This window comes from the organism of the source record quoted next, unplaced genomic scaffold (assembly GCF_019419815.1).
Source record: "Pyrus x bretschneideri cultivar Hongxiangsu unplaced genomic scaffold, Pyrus_bretschneideri_v1 Contig6, whole genome shotgun sequence".
Classification (NCBI taxonomy): Eukaryota; Viridiplantae; Streptophyta; class Magnoliopsida; order Rosales; family Rosaceae; genus Pyrus; species Pyrus x bretschneideri.
The window spans coordinates 4139133-4161131 of NW_025999798.1; the positions used below are offsets into that span (position 1 = coordinate 4139133).

The 21999-nt window shown below is 38.1% G+C and overlaps 5 protein-coding genes across 9 annotated transcripts; 3 read left to right on the plus strand and 2 right to left on the minus strand.

Annotated features, from left to right (window-relative positions):
* Positions 1–5039: 5039 nt before the first annotated feature.
* Positions 5040–7066, plus strand: LOC125471568 (mitotic spindle checkpoint protein MAD2). The gene is made up of 7 exons (XM_048572132.1): positions 5040–5379; positions 5496–5511; positions 5641–5771; positions 5859–5979; positions 6208–6311; positions 6486–6607; positions 6728–7066. Exons 1-7 carry the CDS (start codon positions 5307–5309, stop codon positions 6782–6784), a joined length of 624 nt encoding a protein of 207 aa, XP_048428089.1. The 5' UTR covers positions 5040–5306; the 3' UTR covers positions 6785–7066.
* Positions 7067–7697: 631 nt separating this feature from the next.
* LOC125471262 (trihelix transcription factor GT-1-like) lies at positions 7698–11909 on the minus strand. Of its 3 annotated transcripts, none has more exons than XM_048571501.1 (5): positions 10996–11909; positions 9190–9228; positions 8585–8716; positions 8226–8450; positions 7698–8100 (listed from the first exon to the last, which is right to left on the minus strand). In XM_048571501.1, exons 1-5 carry the CDS (start codon positions 11534–11536, stop codon positions 7886–7888), a joined length of 1152 nt encoding a protein of 383 aa, XP_048427458.1. In that variant the 5' UTR covers positions 11537–11909; the 3' UTR covers positions 7698–7885. The 3 variants fall into 3 exon arrangements, with proteins under 3 accessions (XP_048427458.1, XP_048427457.1, XP_048427459.1); XM_048571500.1 differs by having other exon boundaries at positions 7698–8088; positions 8585–8731; positions 10996–11854; XM_048571502.1 differs by having other exon boundaries at positions 7698–8088; positions 10996–11847.
* LOC125471261 lies at positions 11777–13895 on the plus strand. Of its 3 annotated transcripts, XM_048571498.1 has the most exons (3): positions 11777–11919; positions 12054–12198; positions 12728–13895. In XM_048571498.1, the coding sequence occupies exons 2-3, from the start codon at positions 12054–12056 to the stop codon at positions 13738–13740; spliced, it is 1158 nt and encodes a 385-aa protein (XP_048427455.1). In that variant the 5' UTR covers positions 11777–11919; the 3' UTR covers positions 13741–13895. The 3 variants fall into 3 exon arrangements, with proteins under 3 accessions (XP_048427455.1, XP_048427454.1, XP_048427456.1); XM_048571497.1 differs by lacking the exon at positions 11777–11919 and having other exon boundaries at positions 12026–12198; XM_048571499.1 differs by lacking the exon at positions 11777–11919 and having other exon boundaries at positions 12060–12198; positions 12735–13895.
* A 745-nt stretch (positions 13896–14640) lies between these two features.
* LOC125471263 lies at positions 14641–15036 on the plus strand. The gene has a single exon (XM_048571503.1). It carries the CDS (start codon positions 14752–14754, stop codon positions 14935–14937), a length of 186 nt encoding a protein of 61 aa, XP_048427460.1. The 5' UTR covers positions 14641–14751; the 3' UTR covers positions 14938–15036.
* Positions 15037–17410: 2374 nt separating this feature from the next.
* Positions 17411–19944, minus strand: LOC125471264 (F-box protein SKIP14-like). The gene is made up of 2 exons (XM_048571504.1): positions 18425–19944; positions 17411–18192 (listed from the first exon to the last, which is right to left on the minus strand). Exons 1-2 carry the CDS (start codon positions 19358–19360, stop codon positions 17638–17640), a joined length of 1491 nt encoding a protein of 496 aa, XP_048427461.1. The 5' UTR covers positions 19361–19944; the 3' UTR covers positions 17411–17637.
* Between the last annotated feature and the right edge of the window lie 2055 nt (positions 19945–21999).

The following is a 21999-nucleotide window of genomic DNA, read 5'->3' on the forward strand; positions in this document are numbered from 1 at the left end:
TTTGTGTGATTCTCTACGCATCATAACTACCAAAAGTAGGCACAATTAATCGACATTATTTGGTGCCACATATGTTATAAGTTATTTCTCATATATTCTAAAATATAAATTTGTCGTCTGCTCATGATACAACTCGTTATGTAGACTAATAAAATCACGTGAATGCGTTCGGCCATAACCAAAAAAATTGCTATAGTGAGTTGGGGAAAAAAAAATTAAGTTGTTTGAAACTACTTTTAAAATAACAAAATGCGTTTTTAGAGAAAATAGTTTTTTGATTTCAAAAGCACTTAAAGTGTTTGCATGAAGAAATAAAGTGTTTTTCTAGGATTTGAGCCATTTTACCAAGAATTGATTTCAAAAACGTTTTCATAAATCCAATCATTTTAAAAGCACTTCCAAATGAATACTTACTAGGTAACTTTCACCACCACTTGATTCCTATTAATTCCTAATTTGCTCATAGTCTAAGTTTTTTTACTCACCCCTAAAGTAATAGAAAGCATTTTTAGAGAAAATATTTTTTTTATTTCAAAAGCACTTAAAGTGTTTGCTTGAAGAAATAATGTGTTTTTCTAGGATTTGTGCCATTTTACCAAGAATTGATTTCAAAAGCATTTTCACAAATCCAACCATTTTAAAAACACTTTCAAATGAATACGTACTAGGTAACTTTCACCACCACTTGATTCTTATTAATTCCTAATTTGCTTATATTCTAAGTTTTTTACTTATCCCTAAAGTAAGACGTTATAAGAGAAATTTCGATAAAATTATCTCTTCAGGACCATTATTGTATTAGGTGAAGGCAACGTGGAACCGTACATTAGAAGTGGTAGGGCACGTAAGTAACTAAGTGGTAGGACACCCTTACCAACTATTTCTCATGCCATTGGGGGACAAGAAAAGAGTGTTGGACTGATGATTTGGCGAGAGAAAACTTGCTGAGGGCGTGTGGCTACCCTATTGGTACGGACCACCCACTCACTTTAGCTGCAGCATACAAGTGGTGGTGGGGACTTGGACGTGTGCCTGGTAAAAGCAAACCACTGTAAATGTGTGCTGCCCTCGTGCCAAATATCTGCTCAGTCATTACCAATTTCCATCCAATCACATTCAAGTAATCACCACTTAATATACGTATAAATGATGAGATATTTGTGTTAAAAAATAAAAAAATTTCATTCCACTTATATAATAGCACTTGTTGTATCATTCGTATTCTTGGCACGGTAAAAATTTCTTCTTTGCCAGCAACCACTACTTTGTTCATCCCACATGTTATTTTTTCTTTGAATATTTTTTTTATCAAGAAAGAGATATATTATAACTTGAAACCTCGAATACAACTGTATCCCATACAATCAAATTTAAAGAATAAAGACAAAATAAGTTAAACTGTCAGTCACAAAGTTTGCTTTCCTAAATATAATTTTACCTTATATAATAAAATTCAAAGACCAAATATCATCCACAATTGACTATAATTGGTTTTGTGCAAACAGAAAAGCACATGAAAAATGAGTACAAATTGTAAAACTCACGAAAAAATATAAAAAGCAGCAAATTTGAAAAGGTTATGGGTCGGTGGTGGAAAAGTTTAGACTAAACCCCTACCTCTCGTCTTGTAAGCAGAGGTTGTCAAATGAATAGTGGTAATTTTTGAAAAGATTGTTATTTTGTTAAAAGGAATGTCAGTGGCATCAAAATTTTAAACCGAATTTGTAGACCAAACGATGTATCATTATTAAAAACATAAGTATGTTAGTTAAAATTTAATTAATAATTCAATCATTTACAATCACATCAATTAGTTTACAAATTTAGTTTTAAAATTTTGATCTCCCTAATATTACTTGTTATTAAATTCCGTGCATGCATCTTTAAAAGACGAGTGTATTTTTGCTCAACACCCTTGAATGATAGTAGCGTTCCCCAGTCTACTTATTATTATTGAATGAGTTTAAATTTTGAGATTTGTGTCTATCTACCAAATAGATCTTGAAATTTAAACAATACAACGGTAAAATAAAGTGGTGAGTATCATCATTACTTGAGCGTAGTGAGCAATAATATGTCTTTGAAAGAAAGTATAAACTTGATGACCTTACTAAATAATCATAAGTTTATTTGGCTTCAAACAAAATAGCTGTCAAAGTTTTAAAAATAGTGTGTAGATAGCACTGCTTCATTTTTACTTCTCACATACTCTTTTTAATTTTCAATCATTAGACAGATAAATCGTAGAATATCAATTGATAAAAATTAATCAAAATATACGAGAAAAATTAAAGTGTGAATAACATTATTCATATAAATAGTCAAAATAATCCACTACTAATGAACATTATTATTATTCGCAGCCTACCTACTCTTGTAATTTAGTAAGTATAAAATTTCTTAAAATTATTAATAAAACCATGCAATATCAGAAAAATTTAACCTTATGATATTTTCAGCGTACATGCTTCAAAGATACCAATGAAGTCCTCAGTGCTCAAAGTAATATTTCTCCATAAAATATTATCCTGTCGCATAGCTTTGGAACTTTCTGCAATAAAATAGTGAGCCTCTTGCAGCTTTCAATTTTTCGATTTCTATAAATGAAAAGAGATCATTTCCGAACCTTTTTCATCAAGGTTACTTGATCAATTAATTTGTGCTTTTGAAATTTCATCCAACAGCAAAAAATTATTATAACTTTTAAAAAATCAAAACAGGTAGATCGTTTGATGAAATTTCAAAAACTCAAATTATTTGATTTGGTGACCTTAATGAAAGAGATCAAGAGAGAATCTCTTTCCTTCTATAAAGTATACTATATAGTGTTTGTCTCCTTTATTTTATTCCCTGTAGCCATCTCTCATTTTGCTTTTGTATATATTTTCGGTTCAACCCCATGCGTCTTTTGGGCCCCTTTCGTGGTACATGACTATAAGGAATTAATTAAATCGTGACACCAGAAAGGAACATGTTATATATATCCACAACCACAACGGCAGCCACTAAGGACTTTTGAATTTTGAGTGCATATCCACAACCACAAGGTCCACAACCAGAACACAACCAGAAAGGATACATGTTGATATATATATATGCATATGTATGTATGTATATATATCCACAACCGCAACAGCAGCATCTAAGGACTTTTGAATTTTGAGTGCATATCTCAAACCTGACCCGAATATTCTGAGCTAGCATCTTCAGTATACACTGTGATAACAAACCCATGCATGCGCATCAGTTTCCATCAAGATACAGACTGCACGTCAAGTCTTTGCACAATTCCCCGAAATTAGGTTGAAGTGTAAACCAGAAATCTAGAGAGAGTGTGCAGAAATGAGGAAATGAATGAGCACATGGTGTCGACATTTTTCTGAAGAAAAGTAGGTTCGTATGATATATGGAGTTTTCTTTGAAATGTATATAGCTAGGAAAAAAAGCCGGAGAGGAAGAGGAGAGGACCACGCACGCACGCACTTACCCACAAAACCAGCCTTGTGGAGTTTTCATTTCACGCCTGTGTACCATTTTCTGGAAAGCTCCAGCACGGATGATGAATCTTCCTATGCTTTCCTTTAGTTTGTATACCACACTTTTAAGTTTGGCCACAAATTTTTTGACCCTTTGCATATATTATGACCCCACTTGGGCAAATGACCATACACACATTTTTCATTTTTGTTCCTGCAGAAGTTAGCTTTCTGTGTCTTGCTATCTGACAAATATATATATATATGTGTACGTACACGTATATATATATGTATATGTTCGCACAAAAACTTGGAATATTCAGCAGCTGGCAGGTAGTGCAATATGCATTGGAGATAATATGATAGGTCATGATTGGATCTTCCAATTGCCTGTAGATATCGAAAATGGAGGGGTCAGTACTAAGAACAGTATATATATAGTAGGGTTATGTGATATCGTATGAGAATCGTAGTTAGGTTTGCTAGGGTTTGAATGTGGCCTACACTGACTTGGGTCACACGTCTCTGCACCCTTTTTTTGTGTTATGCTGTATGCATGAATATTGTAGTCTCATCTTCTTCTTTATGGGTTGCAGAGTGTAAAATGCATAATTGTACCTCAAGTACTAGTTGTGATACACACAATAACTTTATCATGTACGTCGTGTTAGATATGTTTGGTCGTGTTATAACTGTATCACGCACGTCGTGTTATAATTGTATCACATACACCATGTTATTAATTTAGCCCGATTAAGGGTTCAACTGGTAAAGACAGCATAGAAGATGAGAACAAACACCACCAATAATTATTTTCATTTGCTATTGAAATTTGAGTTCCACAAGTTATGATATGTATACAGAGATGAAGAAAATGAAGAAGGAAATTGTTTTAACAGGTTCGGTCCTGACACACTTGGGCCTTTGTGTACATCCAACAAAATTCAGGACCGCCTCGCAGCCACGGGTTCCCTTATTGGATGTCGTATTCGTCCTGTCCGACCAAACAAGTAATGTCCTATATGAGATTTTTCAGTGAGCCATGAACACATGACGGATATCACATGTCATTATATAATTAGAGATAAGATTTTTTTATTTTTTGAACAAATGATATTATCTATATTAAGGAGGTGAGCGAGTGCGCTAAGCTTCTATCACTTACAAGTGAAGAGATACCACTAAACTGTAGTATTAAGTGATGGAGAGAAGTTTTTGTTTCAAGTGTTTCTTCAATTGTATAATGACATGGATCTGCACTATGTTTCGGGGACACGAAAAAATCTTTCGTATTCTATTTCAGTCAGTTTGCACGTTTCCTTGGAACAGAATCCTCGCTGGATCCTTTTCCTAGGGATCCGGGGAATTCTGTGATCATAACCGTTAATCATATATCGTGTGGTCAAAAATCATTTTAAAATATAAAATTTAAATTAAATATAAATATCACGGGATTCCCGGATCCTTTTCCCGTTTCCTTCTCGGCCTCGTTACGTGGCAGCACACATGGCCCGCTGACGCTGGAATCTAAAGAGCCGGCCCACTTCCATAATTTCATACCAGAAAATGGCGCAAATTTAAAAATGTTACCGTTAGGCCCCGGACGGACGGAATAGCCAAAAAAAAAAAAAAAAACTAGCCGTTGCATTTGCACTACTTTACTTTTAGTCGATTTTCTCAAAGCCCTGAAATCTATTTCTTCAGCCTCCTCATCGCGGACAACTCAAAAACCGCTTCTTCTTTTTTTTCTCTGGAAAGTTCAGTATTTTCTTTCTTGCCAAACAGAAAGTTGGGTAGAATCTTTACTGTGTTTGGAAGCGCATCGTAGTAATGGCTTCAAAAGCAGCGACCAAAGATATCATCACTCTGCGTGGCTCTGCCGCCATCGTCAGCGAGTTCTTCGGTAGTTTTATGTCGATTGGATTTGATTCTCATTTTCTTTGTTGGGTATTTTTCGGTTTCCGAGAAATCTTTGTCTGATCTCTGTATTTTGTGTTTTTTCTGCGTTTTTTCTTTCAGGATATTCTGCAAACAGGTAATGGGCATGGGATATTGGTCTTTGATCTTGTTGTTTGTGTTATCTTTTTTTGTGCTTGCTTCATTTGGGATATGTATTTGTTAGATATTGAAGTTAATGTTGGTTGGAATTTGGGTATTCTTTTAGTATTCTGTACAATCGAGGAGTGTATCCTGAGGAAAGCTTTGTGAAGGTGAAGAAATATGGACTGCCAATGTTGCTTACTCAAGACGAGGGCCTCAAATCCTTTATTGCCAACCTAACTGCCCAGCTTTCTGGTACTTTTCTACCCTTTTTGGGTCTAATTTATTTTATTACGTCGATACCGAAAAGTTTGACACGATGTACTTATTCATTTTGTAAAGAATGGCTGGAATCTGGCAAGTTACAGAGAGTTGTTCTGGTCATAATGAGCAAGGCCACCAATGAGGTTCTGGAGAGGTGGAACTTCAGCATTGAGACCGACAGAGAGGTCGTTGAGAAGGGGTAATTCAATTCAATTTTGGGTTATTTAGTCCCCCGTGTTGCATGAAACTCCAATTTGTTTTATTCATTTCTAAATCATGTTTCATTGTTTTGTTATGTTTGATTTAAGCGTGTCGAGGGAAAAGAGTGACAAGAAAATCATGAGGGAGATTCAAGCGATCATGAGACTCCAATTTGTTTTATTCATTTCTAAATCATGTTTCATTGTTTTGTTATGTTTGATTTAAGCGTGTCGAGGGAAAAGAGTGACAAGGAAATCATGAGGGAGATTCAAGCGATCATGAGACAGATTGCTTCGAGCATCACTTACTTGCCATGCCTTGATGAACCCTGTAAGACAAACACACTCACTTATCCAAATGGTTTACTTATTCGTATTGGTATTCATCATGTTCATTTGTTCGATTGCTTGCTTTAGGTGTAAGACAAACACACTCACTTATCCAAATGGTTTACTTATTCGTATTGGTATTCATCATGTTCATTTGTTCGATTGCTTGCTTTAGGTGTGTTTGATGTGTTGGCGTACACGGATAAAGATGTTGCAGTCCCATTCACTTGGATCGAGAGTGATCCGAAATTGATTGCAAATCCAGAAATAGTGAAACTGCACTCCTTTGACACCAAGGCAAGTTCAAGAAATTGCATTCCCATTTTATTATTTTCATGCATTTAGATAATCTCTTCACCGTAAAAAAGGGGAAATGCTTGTGTTGCTGACAGTTAATTTGTTTGCTGGATCATGCAGATTCACAAGGTTGACACTCTAGTGTCGTACAAGAATGACGAATGGGACGAGCAGTAAGAGGAGGAGGGGGATGGTAACCAGTATCCATGTTTCGTGGACTTTTGGTATTGTGAATCTTTTATTCACAATTTGTTACAACGGTTGGGACGAGGATGAGAGAAATTGTTTATTGAACTATCCGTAAGTGTGTTTCCGTCTTGATGTTTTCGACATGGGCGTTGGATGTATAATTTGTACGTTGGTGGGTGGAACGCGTGTTTTGAGTTGTATTCATTTCGTACCAGACAAGTCATCGAATGTATTAGCTTTCATATATAAAAATAGATTCTGTTGTTCCCATGTTCTTCGAAATGCAGCACACACAGATCACTTAAATCGCATGAAACAACTCACTAATGTTTTAGCTTTCAGCATATGCTGGGCCCAATAAAATGGTACCAAAATTTTGAATTAGTGTGAACTAAATTTGGATTTGTCTTAATCGAGATGTAAATTAATTTGGGCTCTATTTAAAAAAAAAGGGTATATTTGGATTTGTCTCAAAAACATTGCTCATGAGAGAGTTTTCCGGCCAACAAGAAATGTATTATGTGTTGCACATCTCTATATACACCCCTAACTGGAGATGCTGTCAGGAAAATTTGAGCAAGGTCACACCATGTAAATGATGTTACTGATACACTAGTTATGATGTGTGCACGATAAAATATACTACATGTCGATGTGACAGTCTTGCTGAACAATTTACCCATGAGTGACCACCAATAAGGAAAAATAAGACCACTCATACTAGTCGGTCGGAAAATTGGATTAACAGAAAATTAAAAGTTTAGGAGCCGTTTAATAACCAAAAAATGAATTAACTGAAAATGAAATGATTAGCAAAAGGCACCTTGACTTGTCAAAAAAATAAAAAAAGAGAAGCAGAAGAACCATAAGGCATAAATGAAATGAATATGGAAGGAGGTAATGATGTGTAGAAACTTGTTTGTAACTTCAAACGTATATAATTACAAACAGCAGAGGCCACTGTCCAAAAGATAAAATCGTCTTTGATCTACCATAATACACAATGTGCAGCACTGAACAAAAAAAGGATCCATAAACTATCCACTACTACATTGAGAAGGGAACATTACAAGGGGACGTCTGGTAGCCTCAACTCATACCGCGGTATATTGCACCCGGGCGAAGATCATCCATATTTTCAATATTTCTGTACCCATCAAACTCCCTCAGACACGACCACCCCCTGCGGGACAGAAACTCGCGATAATCTTCTTCCGTGTAGAATAGCTTCTCCTCTGTATGCACTGGTATGTGGTCCGACTCGTCATAGAGGCACACTTTGATGGCCACCCCTGAAATTAGGACTTTAGCATCAAGTTTTCATTATAAGAGTGGGGGACCAAACGACAATATAATTTTCAACCATTTTTTCATTTAGCCGATGGCTAAGTAACATTTAAATTCATTATGGTTGATATGTAACCTATACCTTCATCAAGATGAAGAGTGTAATTCCCGAGAGGCATGTCCCTGTCAAGACTTCGGACTATCTGGTCTTCATCCTCCAACCAGAAGGAGCGTTTTGTTCTCAACCTAAAAGCAGACTTAATTGCATCCTTAATGGCATCTGCGGAGCCATCGATACCAATCCTTCTAGTATAATCACCCCAAGTGACTAATATGACTCTACCACCATATGCTTGACCCTCCCCACCTGCCAAAAAAGAAAAAAAGAAACAAAAAGAATTTGAAATAAATGAACTCATCCGCAAAAAAACGTTTGGAGCATAAACACATATAACAAGATGCCTGTTGAGCAAATTTCACAACTTCAATTAATATACTTACCATTTCCAGGGGTTTCTCTCCAATTCCATGGTGGAACTCCACCTGGCGTAACTGCATCAGCTGCAGTGATGGCAAGAGGGTGACCATCGTGATCCAAACGTCTTTCAAGATTGAGTGTTGGCCTGCCACTAGCTGCACACCAAGGAACTTAAAAAGAGAGGATAGATGTCTCTTTGAAAAGAAAAAATGACTTGGGAAAAATATGATATATAGAAGCAGAACATAGGACATGAAACACGCAGAGAAGTTAATATGCTCCAATTTTGGCTTACAAAGTGAAGAACTCATCATTTCTGGCCAAAACGAAAAGAACAAACAGAAATCAGCGTTGACAATAAAAAAGAAGAAAAAAGCTTAGTCACTGGTCATTGAATCTTGAATGCCATCTAGTATGCTAGTAATATCCAACAAGAGCCATGAGATGAGCTATTTGAGATGGTTGTACCTGAATAACCTTAACGAACTGATCATTCCCCAAAAGATAAGTAATCATAATTTCTTAGAGTGATCAAGAGTTATCAGACTAGCCAGTAATTAGGTGATGAAACAATATAAACACCCACCAGAATACTAAAACTCAGATTAAATTAAATTAATTAATATACCTTCAACAGGTGCAAAAGAAATGCTTGCATCTTCAATACCTACATGATCAGAAAATCAGTCAAATGGATTTTCAACTACATAGACAATGGAAAGGTGCGGAAAGAAGAAGTCATTTATGTTGCAAAATTTTCACCCGTATGAACTAGTTATAACATTTCACCCCTAAATCCAAGTCCAACTAGGTGATACAATAGCAGAATTTTCAAAAGAAAAGACTAAAGAACACAAGGCACTACCCAAGTGAAGGAAAAGAAAAGGAATGAGTTGTGCAATCCCCCATGCAGCACTTGATGCATAAGGAACAGAGACGAACATGGGCAAGGATCACCTGAGTTGCAGTGCTCCCCAAATTAGGACAAGAAAAGGAAAAAAAAAAAAATGAAAACCCATAAGAACCAGCCCAGCCCATTCCTAACTTTCCCCCACCCCACAAGGTAAGGTCACACAGCCCACCCCAAATTGCAAGGCCGCTTCAAACAGCGCAACTCAACAGATAAGTCCCCCCATTGTCCGTTTACAAAAGTTATGCATTTCTTGCAACTTCACAACGTGTCTTTATTTGATAAAGTCTTTAGAACGCACTATAGAAAATGTAACATCTGAAGTTGATGTCAGTGGATATTGTCACAGGAAATGGTGTTTTATACAGCCTACAATGTCTCAGGACAGAAGCCATAGTACCATGAAGTCGGAAAAAAACAACCAAGACACAGAAAAATAATTAGACATGAAAATTTTCCTTGTATATAAGATTTGTTTTGTACGAAGCAGCGCCTTCAATACTTTACTAAATACTACACAACGTCTCATGCGCGTCAACATGCTTTGAAACCCAGCATACGACACCTCTATAATCAACAGTGATAAGAAAAAGGACAAATTCAATGCGTTGCCACAATAAGCCAATACCTTATCCATCTTTTATAATATAAAGCAAATGCAAACAGAGTACATTTCCAAACTAGAGGACAAGAAAACCCAAACATTCTTTCTTGCTTCTAGCCTCATATTTCTGTTCATTTACATAAAGCACAAGATTGTTGGGAAGCAATCATATGAAGTGAGTTTCCGTTCTCAACATAAGTCTCAACCAAGAACAAAATGACTTTTGAGTTTGACTAGGTCACACTAATCTGTTAATTCCCCTCCACTGGTTTATTAGATGTGCAATCTCATAGCCAAAACTGCAAAATACATCCAGACTGCATATTAAGCGTCATGAACCTCAGCCTCACCCAACCCAGTATTCCAGATCGCAATCAAGTGGCGTGCAACATACTCAAAACTAACTTACCACACAGTCCGTTTCCGATAAATAACATCAAATCACATCATGATTTTCATATCTTGTATTTATCGTTAGCCATCACACCCAGATGCGCATGCAGAATTATCATATCTATGTCTTAGAGAGCAATTACTGCAGGAACTACTCAATTCATCTAAAGTTTGAAGACGTTGACTTAACTACGGTCATACTCCACATTACTAATTATAGCCATTTCCATAGACAGAAACATTTCTAAATTGAAACAATAAATGAAACCCTCTAAATTTATTTTCTAACAGATTAATAATGTACCAAATTCAGAGAAACACGAAGCACTTGCACAAATGGAAAAACTACAGAAAACCAACATATACATAAAAGGGAAGACAACCAATCCCAACCCCTCTAATTTAAGAATTTTCTTCAAAACACTAAAAATTTCAGCTCAAGTTTAACAACCCCACTTCGAATTCGAACATAAATATTCAGACAGCAACCTGAAAATTCAGAAAAAAATGAAAGAAAAACTCGATACCTTTATCCGAAAATTGCACGAAAGAATCGACCTTTGGGAGAGTGGGGCTTTTGTAGTGCGGATTCTTGCTTCTCTGCTTCAAAATCTCCTCAATCTCCTTGTAATACGACATCTTTGCAGACCCACTTCCCCTATCATGGTGCTTAGCCTTCTTGAACTCCTTCAGCAAGTTCCTCCACTTGTCGGTGCACATCGTCGGCGACCGATCGAACCCTTTTTCCCTCATCTTCGCCGAAATCTGCTCCCACAAGTGCTTGTTCGACTTGGAGGTGTTGAACAAGCTGTCCATCTCACGGCGGAGGGCTATTAAGCTACGGGTCTCGTCTTGCACCCAAGTCTCAGCTCGCTTCTTCGGCGCCCTCACTTCGTGGTCCTCCCCACTGCTGTCCCCCATCAGCATCTGCTGCTGCGGCTGCGGTGGGTGGAGATGAGCTTGAGATTGGGATTGGGAGAGTTCCTCGTTTGAAACGACCACCTCCATCATCATGTCCCGACTGCCCTTGTAGAAATCAATTGGTTGAGGCTTCTCCAACAAGTACATGCCGTGGGTGTGGAAATTAAAGGGGAGAGAGTTATGACTGTGGGTCCGATTCCGACTCAGACAGATAGTGGGGAGAAGGAGAAGAAGAAAGTGAAGTACTTATCAGCAGCAGAACTAACACATTTTTGTTACTTTTTGCAGTCGGTGAGTTTTGGGGTTCTCTCAGCTCAGAGACAGAGAGAGAAAGTAGAGAGAAGCTACAGAGAGGGGAGGAAAGTGCTTGAATTTAAAGCTTTTGTCTTTTGATTAGCGAAGAAAGAAGAAAGAGTTCAGCGCTCTCTCCTCTCTCCTCTCTCTCTCCGGTTAACGAGCTACTCAAAGTTCCGAACTTTAATCGCAGCGTTTGCAGCCGCTTTTAGTAAAACGACGTCGTTAACAGAGAGGTAAAAATACGTGGCGTCTTGGATTTTGGAAAAATGTTATCATCTAGACCGCTACCTGCCCTAAGATCTTCTTCTCTCTCTAAAATTTTGCCGGAAACAAAACCCTAAAAATGGTTGCCGGAAATTTGTAACAGATGAAGCTCATCCAAGTCTCTGCCGCTCGGTCCAGAGCTTCTCTGTATTTTCTCCATGGAGGAGTGACCTCTCGGACTCCCAAGCCACGCCCTGCTTCCTCTGCAGCTCCCAAAGTCGGAGCCTTTAGTCCGAGCCGTCTCTCAGGTATTAAATCAAACACCTTCGGTGCAATATGTTTTTTTTATCTCCCTCATGTTCGAATTAAGGACTGCTAATCATGTGGGTTTGTCTCTGAAATCGAATTGGGAGATTGGGGGAGGAAGTTGAGCTTTTTGGGTTTTCTACTTTCTTTTCCTCGGTAGCATTACTTGTATTTAGAGTAAGCATTCGTCCTTTGATTTTCTTGTTTTCGAATGTTTCGCATTTCGAATACCGTGACTGGAATGATGCATTAAGTAGGAAGGATCGAATATTCAGTTCCATCTCTGATAGAAGGATCAATGCTTGTCGTGAAGGAGGAACAATAGAATATGCTTCGCTTTCAGTTTTTTGTTTATGAAGGAGAAGTTTACTGCCTGGTTGTGTAATGTTAAATGTGCCGAAGAAACCGATTTTGCGTTGTTTCTGATGAATTTTGTGTGTTGATTTTGTAAATCAATGCCGCAATGTTTTCGTGTCAAATGTTGATAAAAATATCCATTCAAGAAGTTTCTTCAGCTAAACTTTCAAGCAGTGTGTAGCTTTTGCAGGACCCTTCAACGAAACAAAGTAGGTATGGATGGCATTGTCAGATCAGCAACAAGTAATGCCTATTGCTCCATGTTCTGCAGATCTCTCCATAAAGCAGTAGGATTGCTATCCTCAAGAAAGATATGGTTTAGGAAAGAGATTTTGAGACCTTTTTCCACATGCACCGAACCACTGATCTCTCCAATTTCCCCTCTTATCATTCGTCGCCCCCCATCATCGCTAGTGCTAGCCACCCGGCTTTCACCATCTGATGCTCCCCAGCGATCAGAGGAGTGGTTTGCCCTACGCAAGGATAAGCTGACCACAAGCACCTTCAGCACCGCCTTGGGATTTTGGAAGGGGACCCGCCGGCCAGAGCTCTGGCATGAGAAGGTATTTGAATCCGAGAAACAAATTGTGGAAGCTTCTAAGAGAGCCATGGAGTGGGGCATGCTCAATGAAGAAGTGGCCATTGAAAAGTACAAAAGCATCACAGGTCGCGAAGTGGGTTCATATGGATTTGCTACCCATGCAGATGAGCGATATGGTTGGATTGGTGCCTCCCCTGACGGTCTTCTTGAGGGTCTTATTGATTGCTATCAAGGCGGTGGGATACTGGAAGTGAAGTGTCCGTACAACAAGGGCAAGCCTGACAAGGCTCTTCCCTGGTCAACCATGCCTTTCTATTACATGCCTCAGGTGCAGGGCCAAATGGAGGTAATGGACAGAGAGTGGGTTGATCTGTACTGCTGGACACCGAATGGAAGCACAATATTTCGCGTGTGCAGGGACCGGAGTTACTGGAACTTGATGCATGGAATTTTACGGGAATTCTGGTGGGAAAATGTGGTTCCGGCGAGGGAGGCTCTATTGCTGGGGAAAGAAGAAGAAGCCAAGAAATATATTCCGACTTCTACACACAAGCAAACAGGGCTTGCCATTGTCAAAAGCCTGAAGCTTGCCAGCGAGTCTAAGCTGTTGTGCAGAGAAATTGCAGGTCATGTCGAATTTTTCTAGACGATAGGTTTAAGTCAAGGGATGAGGGAAATTGATCCTTATTTTTTTTTCCCTACCTTTGATGCTTTAAATTGTAATCCTACGGTTCGCGATTTCATTTGTCAATTGTATTGCATCTCATGGTGTATTTATATGGTTCGATTATTTCTGGTTCATTAGATACTTTTGGTCTCCAATATCTGACTCTGTCCTGCAACTTGATCAGCCAGAAAACCATACTAGTAGAACCCGAGGATGAAATTATCGAGCTCATACTCATGGACATTTCGGGTGCTACGTCGTCAATATGTACTTAATCGACTTTTAATTTTGACCGAATTAGAGATTTTAACAATGACAACAGTTTATTTGTTTTGAATTTGCTTCTTTTATTTTGGATGAATACCTTCACCAGTCAAGAACTTTCCTCCATTTCTGTCGGGAACATCGGAATCGTGCATATCTCAGCGAGATTATGGAAATACCGACGACATTGGAGAAGAAATGGCTTTCTAAGATGAGAAAAATACCATTCTCCAAAACAGGCATTGTCTGAAAGGCTTAGCATGGATTTAGAATTTGGAGTTTTGACTTGACTGCTCGTTGCCTACTGCTAGACTCGGTCAACAGCAGTTGATAGAAATGGCAAAATCTTGCGTGTAACCAATTGTTAATGTTTGTTATATATCTTTGGCATCACGTGAATTTCGACAAAAGAAAACGAGTGTATTACTAACTACTTTAGTCCAATAAGGAACGTGACCGAATTAAGGATAATCGAGTTGGTTTGAGAAATATCGAGTTGCATAATAAGCAAAAGACCGTTGGACAAATTTCTAAACTTGTTCATCAAACATAACGAACTTCGGCCAAACAATTTTCCTTTCGATTAAATTAAAGGAAAAAACAGCACTGGCTTAAAATAAGCAAACTAACCCTTTTGCAACAAATTGCCAAAGCTCTGTCGCTAAAAGAAGTTTTTAACCTCGGAAAAGAAGAACACGAGAAAGAAAAGAAAAAAAGAAGAGGGCAATGGATTCTGGTCTGTCCTGGGCTGATCAATGGGACAACAACCCCGACCCGCCGCCATCGGGATCATCCGACAAGGATAAGAAGAAGGGCAAGGATGGATCGAAGAGCAGCTTCGGGAAGGCGATTTTGAGCTTCAAGTGGGTGGAGAAGCTCAAGAAGAAAACTCAGAAAGAAGATGGGCAATAAAACACTACACTGTTGAACAATGTAGCTTCTTCCAGCATTATATATTGTCACTAACCAGTTAATCCCATTTGTCTTCATATTTTCTGTTGAAAAAAATGGTTTAATAATAAAAAAAATCAATTAATTTTCTCGTTTTTCTTAGCTAATTTACAATCAATGTTATTGCTTTTTGTAAATTAAAATGGAACATCATAAAAATGAAGTAACGTATAACCGGTATATTACCATAGAGGTATATCAATCAATCACGTATCGTCTTGCATTTTAATTTTCCAACATGATTTGCTTGAGATATCATCACATGAGCATCTCGTCGCTTGAATATTGATTGTCGTAAGCAGTCGTGTCCGTGACAGACGCATGGATCCGTCTCTGTCGCCAACAAGAAGTAAAATGTGCAGCAAAAATGGATGTCTTTCTTTGTTTCTGAGCGAATATTTCAGTTAGGCCCACGCATGAAATGTGAGCGTATATATGATCAATGTCGTGTTGTGTTGGACCACGCATGTATGGCGAGAGAAACATCCTTGCGCATGAGATGACAACGTTATGGTGACAATGTTTCAAGTCATCACGCGCTATCATGTGAAAAAAATTAATTTTATCCACATCATCGACGTAATTCTATATATATGAAAGAGCCATAAAAAAACGTGAATAATCTTTTTCTTAGACCTAAAGCATCTCTAATAGGAGATGTAAAATGCCAATGTTTGAGCACTTTACATTTCTGGTTGGATGGAAAGCTCTCCAATAAACGGAATGTAAAATACTCATTTTAGCCAAAAAATGTACATATACATCCTTCAAAGGTAGGCCCCAATAATTATAGCAAAAAAAAAAATAGATCTCAAATTTACATACACTGCGTTGAGGTAGAACTCATGTTTACATATCTTGAAAATATAAAATAAAATATAAATGTGATCTTCACATCTTTAGAAATTTACAACTTTCCGTTTGAAGATGCTCATACATAACCAAAACACACTTCTTCCTTGCCTCCACTTCGAGGAAGAGTAGGAGCTAAGCCAACTTTTGAAGGGTCGGCTTTGTAAGTAAGAAGCATGTTTTTTTTTTTGGATAATACTAGAGAGACTAAATTTATAGATAAAATTTATTAGCTACATGATGTCTCACTAATAGGAATGAGTATGTTTATCAGTATTCAGGTAATAATCCAATCATCAATTTACATATAATTTAGTTTACACAATTTTGTTTACAAATTTAGTCTTCTTAGCATTACCCTTTTTATGTTTCTGTGTAGTATTTGCAAATCTTCGTGAAGCTGGTAAGTTCTCCATCTCACAAATCCGTAGCCAAGTTGACTAGTGCAGTCTACTTCTGTCCCAACTTCACAAATCCGTAGCCAAATTGACTAGAGCAGTCTACTTCTGTCCCAACTTCGACAGGGACAACATTGTTACAAAACATGATCAAAAGATCAACAATTGAAAGGATTGTGGCCTCAACGATCAACGTACGTGCCAATGGATAAAAATATAAAAGATGAAAGAACATGTGGGAAAATCGTAAGAAAAAGAGAATAATATATCCAAGGAAAGTGGAGAATAGAGAATACACATAGCAAGAGCAATAGCTTTGCTCACTTTTACATAAAACCATAACTTGATTGCGAAAGTACATTTTACAACATTCGCTTCGACCGAAAAGAAGCTGATAATTTTGTGCTCAATGCACACACGAAAGATAACATACAGTGAAGTTGCCATAAATCGTAACTGAGACGGACGAAAGTCGTCCTCCATAGCAAGAACAACGTACCAGCACGGCCTTGTATGGACAAGGGACAAGCCCGTCTCTTATTAACAACGTACATGCCCGGTCTTTAATGAACAACATCGTTTCCAGTGGAAGGAAACAATCGTAGCTTCATTCTTTGACTAAACAAGAACGAATCTGTGGAGTGGCAATATATATGACAATGAAGGAAAATCAGTACAGTATATAAAGCCAGGTAGAGGATCCAGTCCTGCTCAGGGCTTCATCACAAATAGCAGGTCACAGATGAGCATGCTACTGCAGCAGCAATCTTCGAAACATAAACTGCTGCACAACTGGAAAAAATGAACAACGTAACTCCTCTTCACGCTTCAAACACTTCACAAGTAACCGACGACCGCTTCCATGCGCCAGCATAGAGTTCACGGAGCACAATGGATGAGGTACAACAAATAAGTTACCTTTCCACTTTGCTCTCTACAAGTAGTAGTTCCCTGCTGTTGACTGCTCTGGTAGGCTACCTCGCATTGTGGTCAGATGCTAACGGACTTCATACATAATATTCAAAGGCAAATGAACATACTCCCCGTAGAACATTTATTCATGCAGAACCAACTAACGGAATCACCAGAACAAAATTCCCCGCCGTGGACAGTGGATGCAGAACTTTGTTCACAATCTCCTTCACTCATAAAATTTCCATCTCTTTTGTTTTTATTTTTTTACATTTTTTTTTCTATTCATCACGACATACTAGCAGTGGGCTCGGAGCCCCAGATGAGATACAAACCGCCAAAGCTGAAGTCAACCAATAGACTAAACCCAACAAAGCCAGCTGACCAAGCGGTATGCAACAAAGGAACCATAATCTTAAACTGATTGGATACCTTAGTAACCCCTTGTAATTTACTCATCCATAATACGAAACCAGCAGATCAACAGGACCAACAGAGCCTAGCCATGCCGACCAAAGGTATCATTCCGTTCATGGAGAACAAAAGGTTTGGATGGACCGTATATTCCATCCTGTGTCTCTTGAGACTCAAGTAGCTGCTTCCAACAATCTGAGCAAAGCAACTCCAAACAAAATGTTTCCTCATATTCACAATCATTAACGCACCGACCACACTGAATACACCTCCCTATGCAAAGTGTGCAGGCCCTGCATACCTGAGTTGGATGTTCTTTCCTTTGACAAGCCTCGGCAGGGCAATCATAGACAAGCCTCAGGTTCTGGCATCTAGGGCACATTTCAATATCAATGTCGCTATCATCATCAGAGGGCAGGTAAAAGTTCCCTCTGTGATAAAAGTGTGGCTTGCGTGGATTAGGCTGCATCTGACCGTCAGTTCGCAACAAGAACTTCAATTCTTCAAAATGCTTCTGTGTCACACCATATAGTCCACCAATTCGTAAATGCCTCACACCTTGTGCACCCTTAGAATTGAAAGACTTTAAGCTATTCACGATGCCCTCAATACTGAGTCTAGTACATCCAGGCACGCTCAACTGCACAAATAAAGGGAACATTTAAATGAAGTTAATGAACATGAAAAACAATCAAATTTTTCTTCACTAGAGTTAACTCTGAGCACAAGTCAAAGAAATTTAAGGTAAACAGGTAATAACCGTGAATGGTGGTGCAGAGATATACTTCTTGTAAGGAGACAATAATAAAAAAAAAATTGAAGGCAAAAACGCTAGCAACAGTTGAGATAAAATCCAGAAGCCAAAAACTAACCTTGGTTAGCCTGGGATTACTTTCAAGCACACGCTTCAGACCATCATCAGTGATCCTTGGGCACTCCACTAGGCTCAAGCTCTGCAGATTTCCTTGAGCCCGATCGGTTAATTTCAAGAGAACATCATCGGTAATCTTCTCATTCAGCGGTTGATCTATGTGAATATTTCTCCACAAAAGGGGGTCACCGCGAACTGTAGAATGGAGAGATCTGCAAGTACCTTCTACATGAAGAAGATCCTGCACCCCCAGATAACCAAGGGCAAACATCATCGCCCCATGAGGAGCTCCTCCATCACTGCCAGCACAAATCCCATAGTCATGCTGGACTTCTACATTTTGCTGATTGGAAAAACCACAACTTCCATTGCCCAAATTCAGAACGTCAGCGACTGGACATGCTGATCCAAAATCGCTGTGTAACGGCGCATCACCAACTCCCTTCTCTTTTGAGCACCCACCGAATCCACTTGCCACATTAGCCTTGTGATCGACCCCAATTTTCCCAGGGAATGCCTGGAACCTCATAGCATTATTCCAGATAAAATTCAATCCCGCGAAAAGTTCATAGTTATCGTTACTTGTCCCCACCTCATCCCTTCTGTAACCACCATAGTCCACTTCCAAATCCTCAAGCCAGCCCGTGATAGCTGTAAACGTGGTACTTATATCCATGCCAAAAGGGTCCGAAGGCAATAGATCAAGAATGTCATTCGAAACTGGATCCTGTGAGCAACCCCTATCACATCTATCTCTTCCATAATCAAAGCAATCATCCACTTCCCGGTTTGAATGCCAAGGCCTACCGAAACCATCTCCATTCCGCTCAGGTATACCATCCACAAGGTACCCATTGGCAATCCTCATTGGAGAAACCAAATTGTCCTCAGACAGATGCCCCGGAAAGATTGGTCGATGGGAAAAATTCAAAGCCATTGAATATACACCCCGACCAAATTTCTCTCTACATAAGTCTATACACAAACCCTAGATTTTTGAACCCTTTTTCTCTCTCTTTTTTTTTTTTTTCGATTAACCAAGTAAGTGTGGGAAAAAATAGAAAAATATGTAACAAGGGGAAGGAAGATCTAACAAGAAAACCCTCAATTTCTGATGGCAAACTAAAACGACGCCCAAAAATTTCACAGAGTCTCTTGCAAATAACCTAAAATCAGCTGGAATGGAAACGAAAAAACCAACGCCGTAACCTATTTATCTACAGAGATAAGAATCAAAGAATTTAACTTTTTTTGGGGTTTTTTATTCGACTAACCTAGGGTTTGTACGAAACGACAAAAAAACAGATACCCAATACAGAACGGATCAAAGAAACAAAGTTTCGATAAATTGGAAGGAGAAACTGATAATTCGGGGGATACCCAATTGAAATCAAATCAGAAACGAATCGAAACAATTACCACGTACCCTAGTTTTTGCTCTGACGAACGCAATCGACAAACCAAAGCCGCCTCCTGGTACCGAACCCTCGCAGAAGAAGAAGAAGAAGGAGAAAAAGATATCAGCTTTCTGCTCGATTCGATTGAAATTCTAGGGCTTTCAGAACATTCTGCTCTTTTCCTGAGGTGGGGAATCGATCCGAACAGAGGACAAGCGCTTGTCGATCGAGTTCAGAGAGGAGAGAGAGAGAGAAGGAGAAACGCCGAGAAAATTGAATAAACGTGTAGAAATAATAAAAAAAAAGAGGCGAGAAAAATATTAAGGGAAGAGAGAGAAAGTGAAGGGTGAGGGTGAATTGTCCAATTTAGGAGAGAGAGGGTGGGGAGAAGGACACGTGTCGGTAGTTGGAAAGAGTCACCGCTTCTTCGCAGTAAGATATGGCGGGAGGAGGAATCCTTGTTTCGCTCTGATTCCCAGAAGCCTCTCACCTTCTCCCCCGCCTCATCTCTCGCCCTCTTTCAACTCTCTCACCCTCCAAATTAAATTAATTAATCTCTATTTTTTTTTAATAATTACACCTTGTATTTCAGGTTTTTTGCCAATTGGGTCTCCATTTTTTGAAATTGGACAAAAAGAAAAATTTGAATTACGAATTGTACACTATAACTTAAGAAATTAATGGAAAATAAATAAGAACATTATTTAAGAAAAGTAACCCTTTAAATGTGGAAAGATAACACACGTAACACATTTTGGCATCTAGTTAAGCAATATATACTCAACGAATATTTCCGTATGAAAACAAAATTCCCTTGATATTTTAACGAAACGAAAGCTCAGTGAAAATTACCATTTTCTTAATGTATTTTTTTTTTCCTTTTTGTCTTAGTAAAATTCGTATTTAATGAAAACTATACTTTTTAAATATATAAACATATAAGTCACATAACACACTTTGACATCTAATTAAGTAATATACACTCAACGAATATTTTCGTACAAAAACATAGATTACCTGATATTATCAACGAAACAAGAGCTCAGTGAGGATTACCATTTTCTTAATGCACTTTTTTACCCTTTTTGTCTTAGTAAAAATTGGATTTAGGTTTGGGTTTCCATTTATGACCGTTTGACGTTGCACATCAGGTGGAGGGTAAATAAGTCATTGAGGATGAGAGGTTTTACTGTTTGGTACTTTGGTAGGTGAGCGTAAGTTGGAGGGAAGATAGGCCGTGTTTGGGTGTGTGCGTTGGTAGAGTTTCTTCCAACAGGATCCTCTCCGGATCTTTTTGGTGAGGATCTTGAGAATCAGTGAATCGTATATCATATGATCAGTTTTTGTCAAATACTATTTGTGTTTAATTTTAAATAAAAATATTTAAAATAATTTCTAATCGTATGATATATAATGAACGGACAGAATTAACGGATTCTCAAAATCCTCACAAAGAGAATTCGACGATAATCCGAATTCTGTCTTTCTGTTTGGGTTCTGCGTCCAAGCGGCCAAGTTGCTGGCGTGTCACACAGGGACGCACTTTTACGCGTGGTGGATTTAATTGGGCCTCGGTGGCTTTCGGCATTATATATTAGGATAATCCGAACCCTACCCCTTTCCCAAGTTTTTCTTTTTCTTCTGTCAAAAGTTCAAAACCCCCTTGGGGAAGTTTATCCTTTCTCTTTTGTCCTAACACCTTTCACAAGGGAATTTACATTTTTACCCTTCTTGAATATTGATTTATTTATTCATTTATTTGGTTATTTAGGTGAATTGATTGATTTATTTGTTTTGTTGCCTTGTTTATTGGTTGGTTGTTGATAAGTGGGGCTTGAAAATGGAGAGGTAATGAACAGCTATTGTATGGTCTAACCAAAATATAACAAACTACTTTTTTTGTTTATAAAAATGAAAAATAAGAAGAAATTAATGGCTTTGAAATGGTCCAAGCCTTGGAGAAGAAGTAATGAAAAAAAAAACGTCTAGATTGATATTTTTTTTCTCAAGCGCGTTAATTGCACTTTTATATAATATAGATATATCATTGAAACGTTGATGATATAATTGATATTGCTGATATGTTAATACTTCGATTTTTAAAAATGTTGACATGGTGGTTGATGTTTTGTCGATAAACTTAACAGAACAATGCAAATAAACCTTAACAAATAAGAAC

Excerpts from the sequence above, each read along its gene's own strand:
- LOC125471568 (XM_048572132.1), top strand. The coding sequence starts at position 5,307 with ATGGCTTCAAAAGCAGCGACCAAAGATATCATCACTCTGCGTGGCTCT. Across the intron at positions 5,772-5,858 it reads CCTAACTGCCCAGCTTTCTG|AATGGCTGGAATCTGGCAAG; the intron begins GTACTTTTCTAC and ends CATTTTGTAAAG. Across the intron at positions 6,312-6,485 it reads GCCATGCCTTGATGAACCCT|GTGTGTTTGATGTGTTGGCG; the intron begins GTAAGACAAACA and ends TGCTTGCTTTAG.
- LOC125471262 (XM_048571500.1), bottom strand. The coding sequence starts at position 11,536 with ATGTACTTGTTGGAGAAGCCTCAACCAATTGATTTCTACAAGGGCAGT. Across the intron at positions 8,732-9,189 it reads TTCTTTTGCACCTGTTGAAG|TTCCTTGGTGTGCAGCTAGT; the intron begins GTATATTAATTA and ends TCTCTTTTTAAG. Across the intron at positions 8,089-8,225 it reads CACTCTTCATCTTGATGAAG|GGGTGGCCATCAAAGTGTGC; the intron begins GTATAGGTTACA and ends TCCTAATTTCAG.
- LOC125471261 (XM_048571498.1), top strand. The coding sequence starts at position 12,054 with ATGAAGCTCATCCAAGTCTCTGCCGCTCGGTCCAGAGCTTCTCTGTAT. Across the intron at positions 12,199-12,727 it reads TAGTCCGAGCCGTCTCTCAG|TGTGTAGCTTTTGCAGGACC; the intron begins GTATTAAATCAA and ends ACTTTCAAGCAG.
- LOC125471263 (XM_048571503.1), top strand. The coding sequence starts at position 14,752 with ATGGATTCTGGTCTGTCCTGGGCTGATCAATGGGACAACAACCCCGAC.
- LOC125471264 (XM_048571504.1), bottom strand. The coding sequence starts at position 19,360 with ATGGCTTTGAATTTTTCCCATCGACCAATCTTTCCGGGGCATCTGTCT. Across the intron at positions 18,193-18,424 it reads GTAATCCCAGGCTAACCAAG|TTGAGCGTGCCTGGATGTAC; the intron begins GTTAGTTTTTGG and ends TTATTTGTGCAG.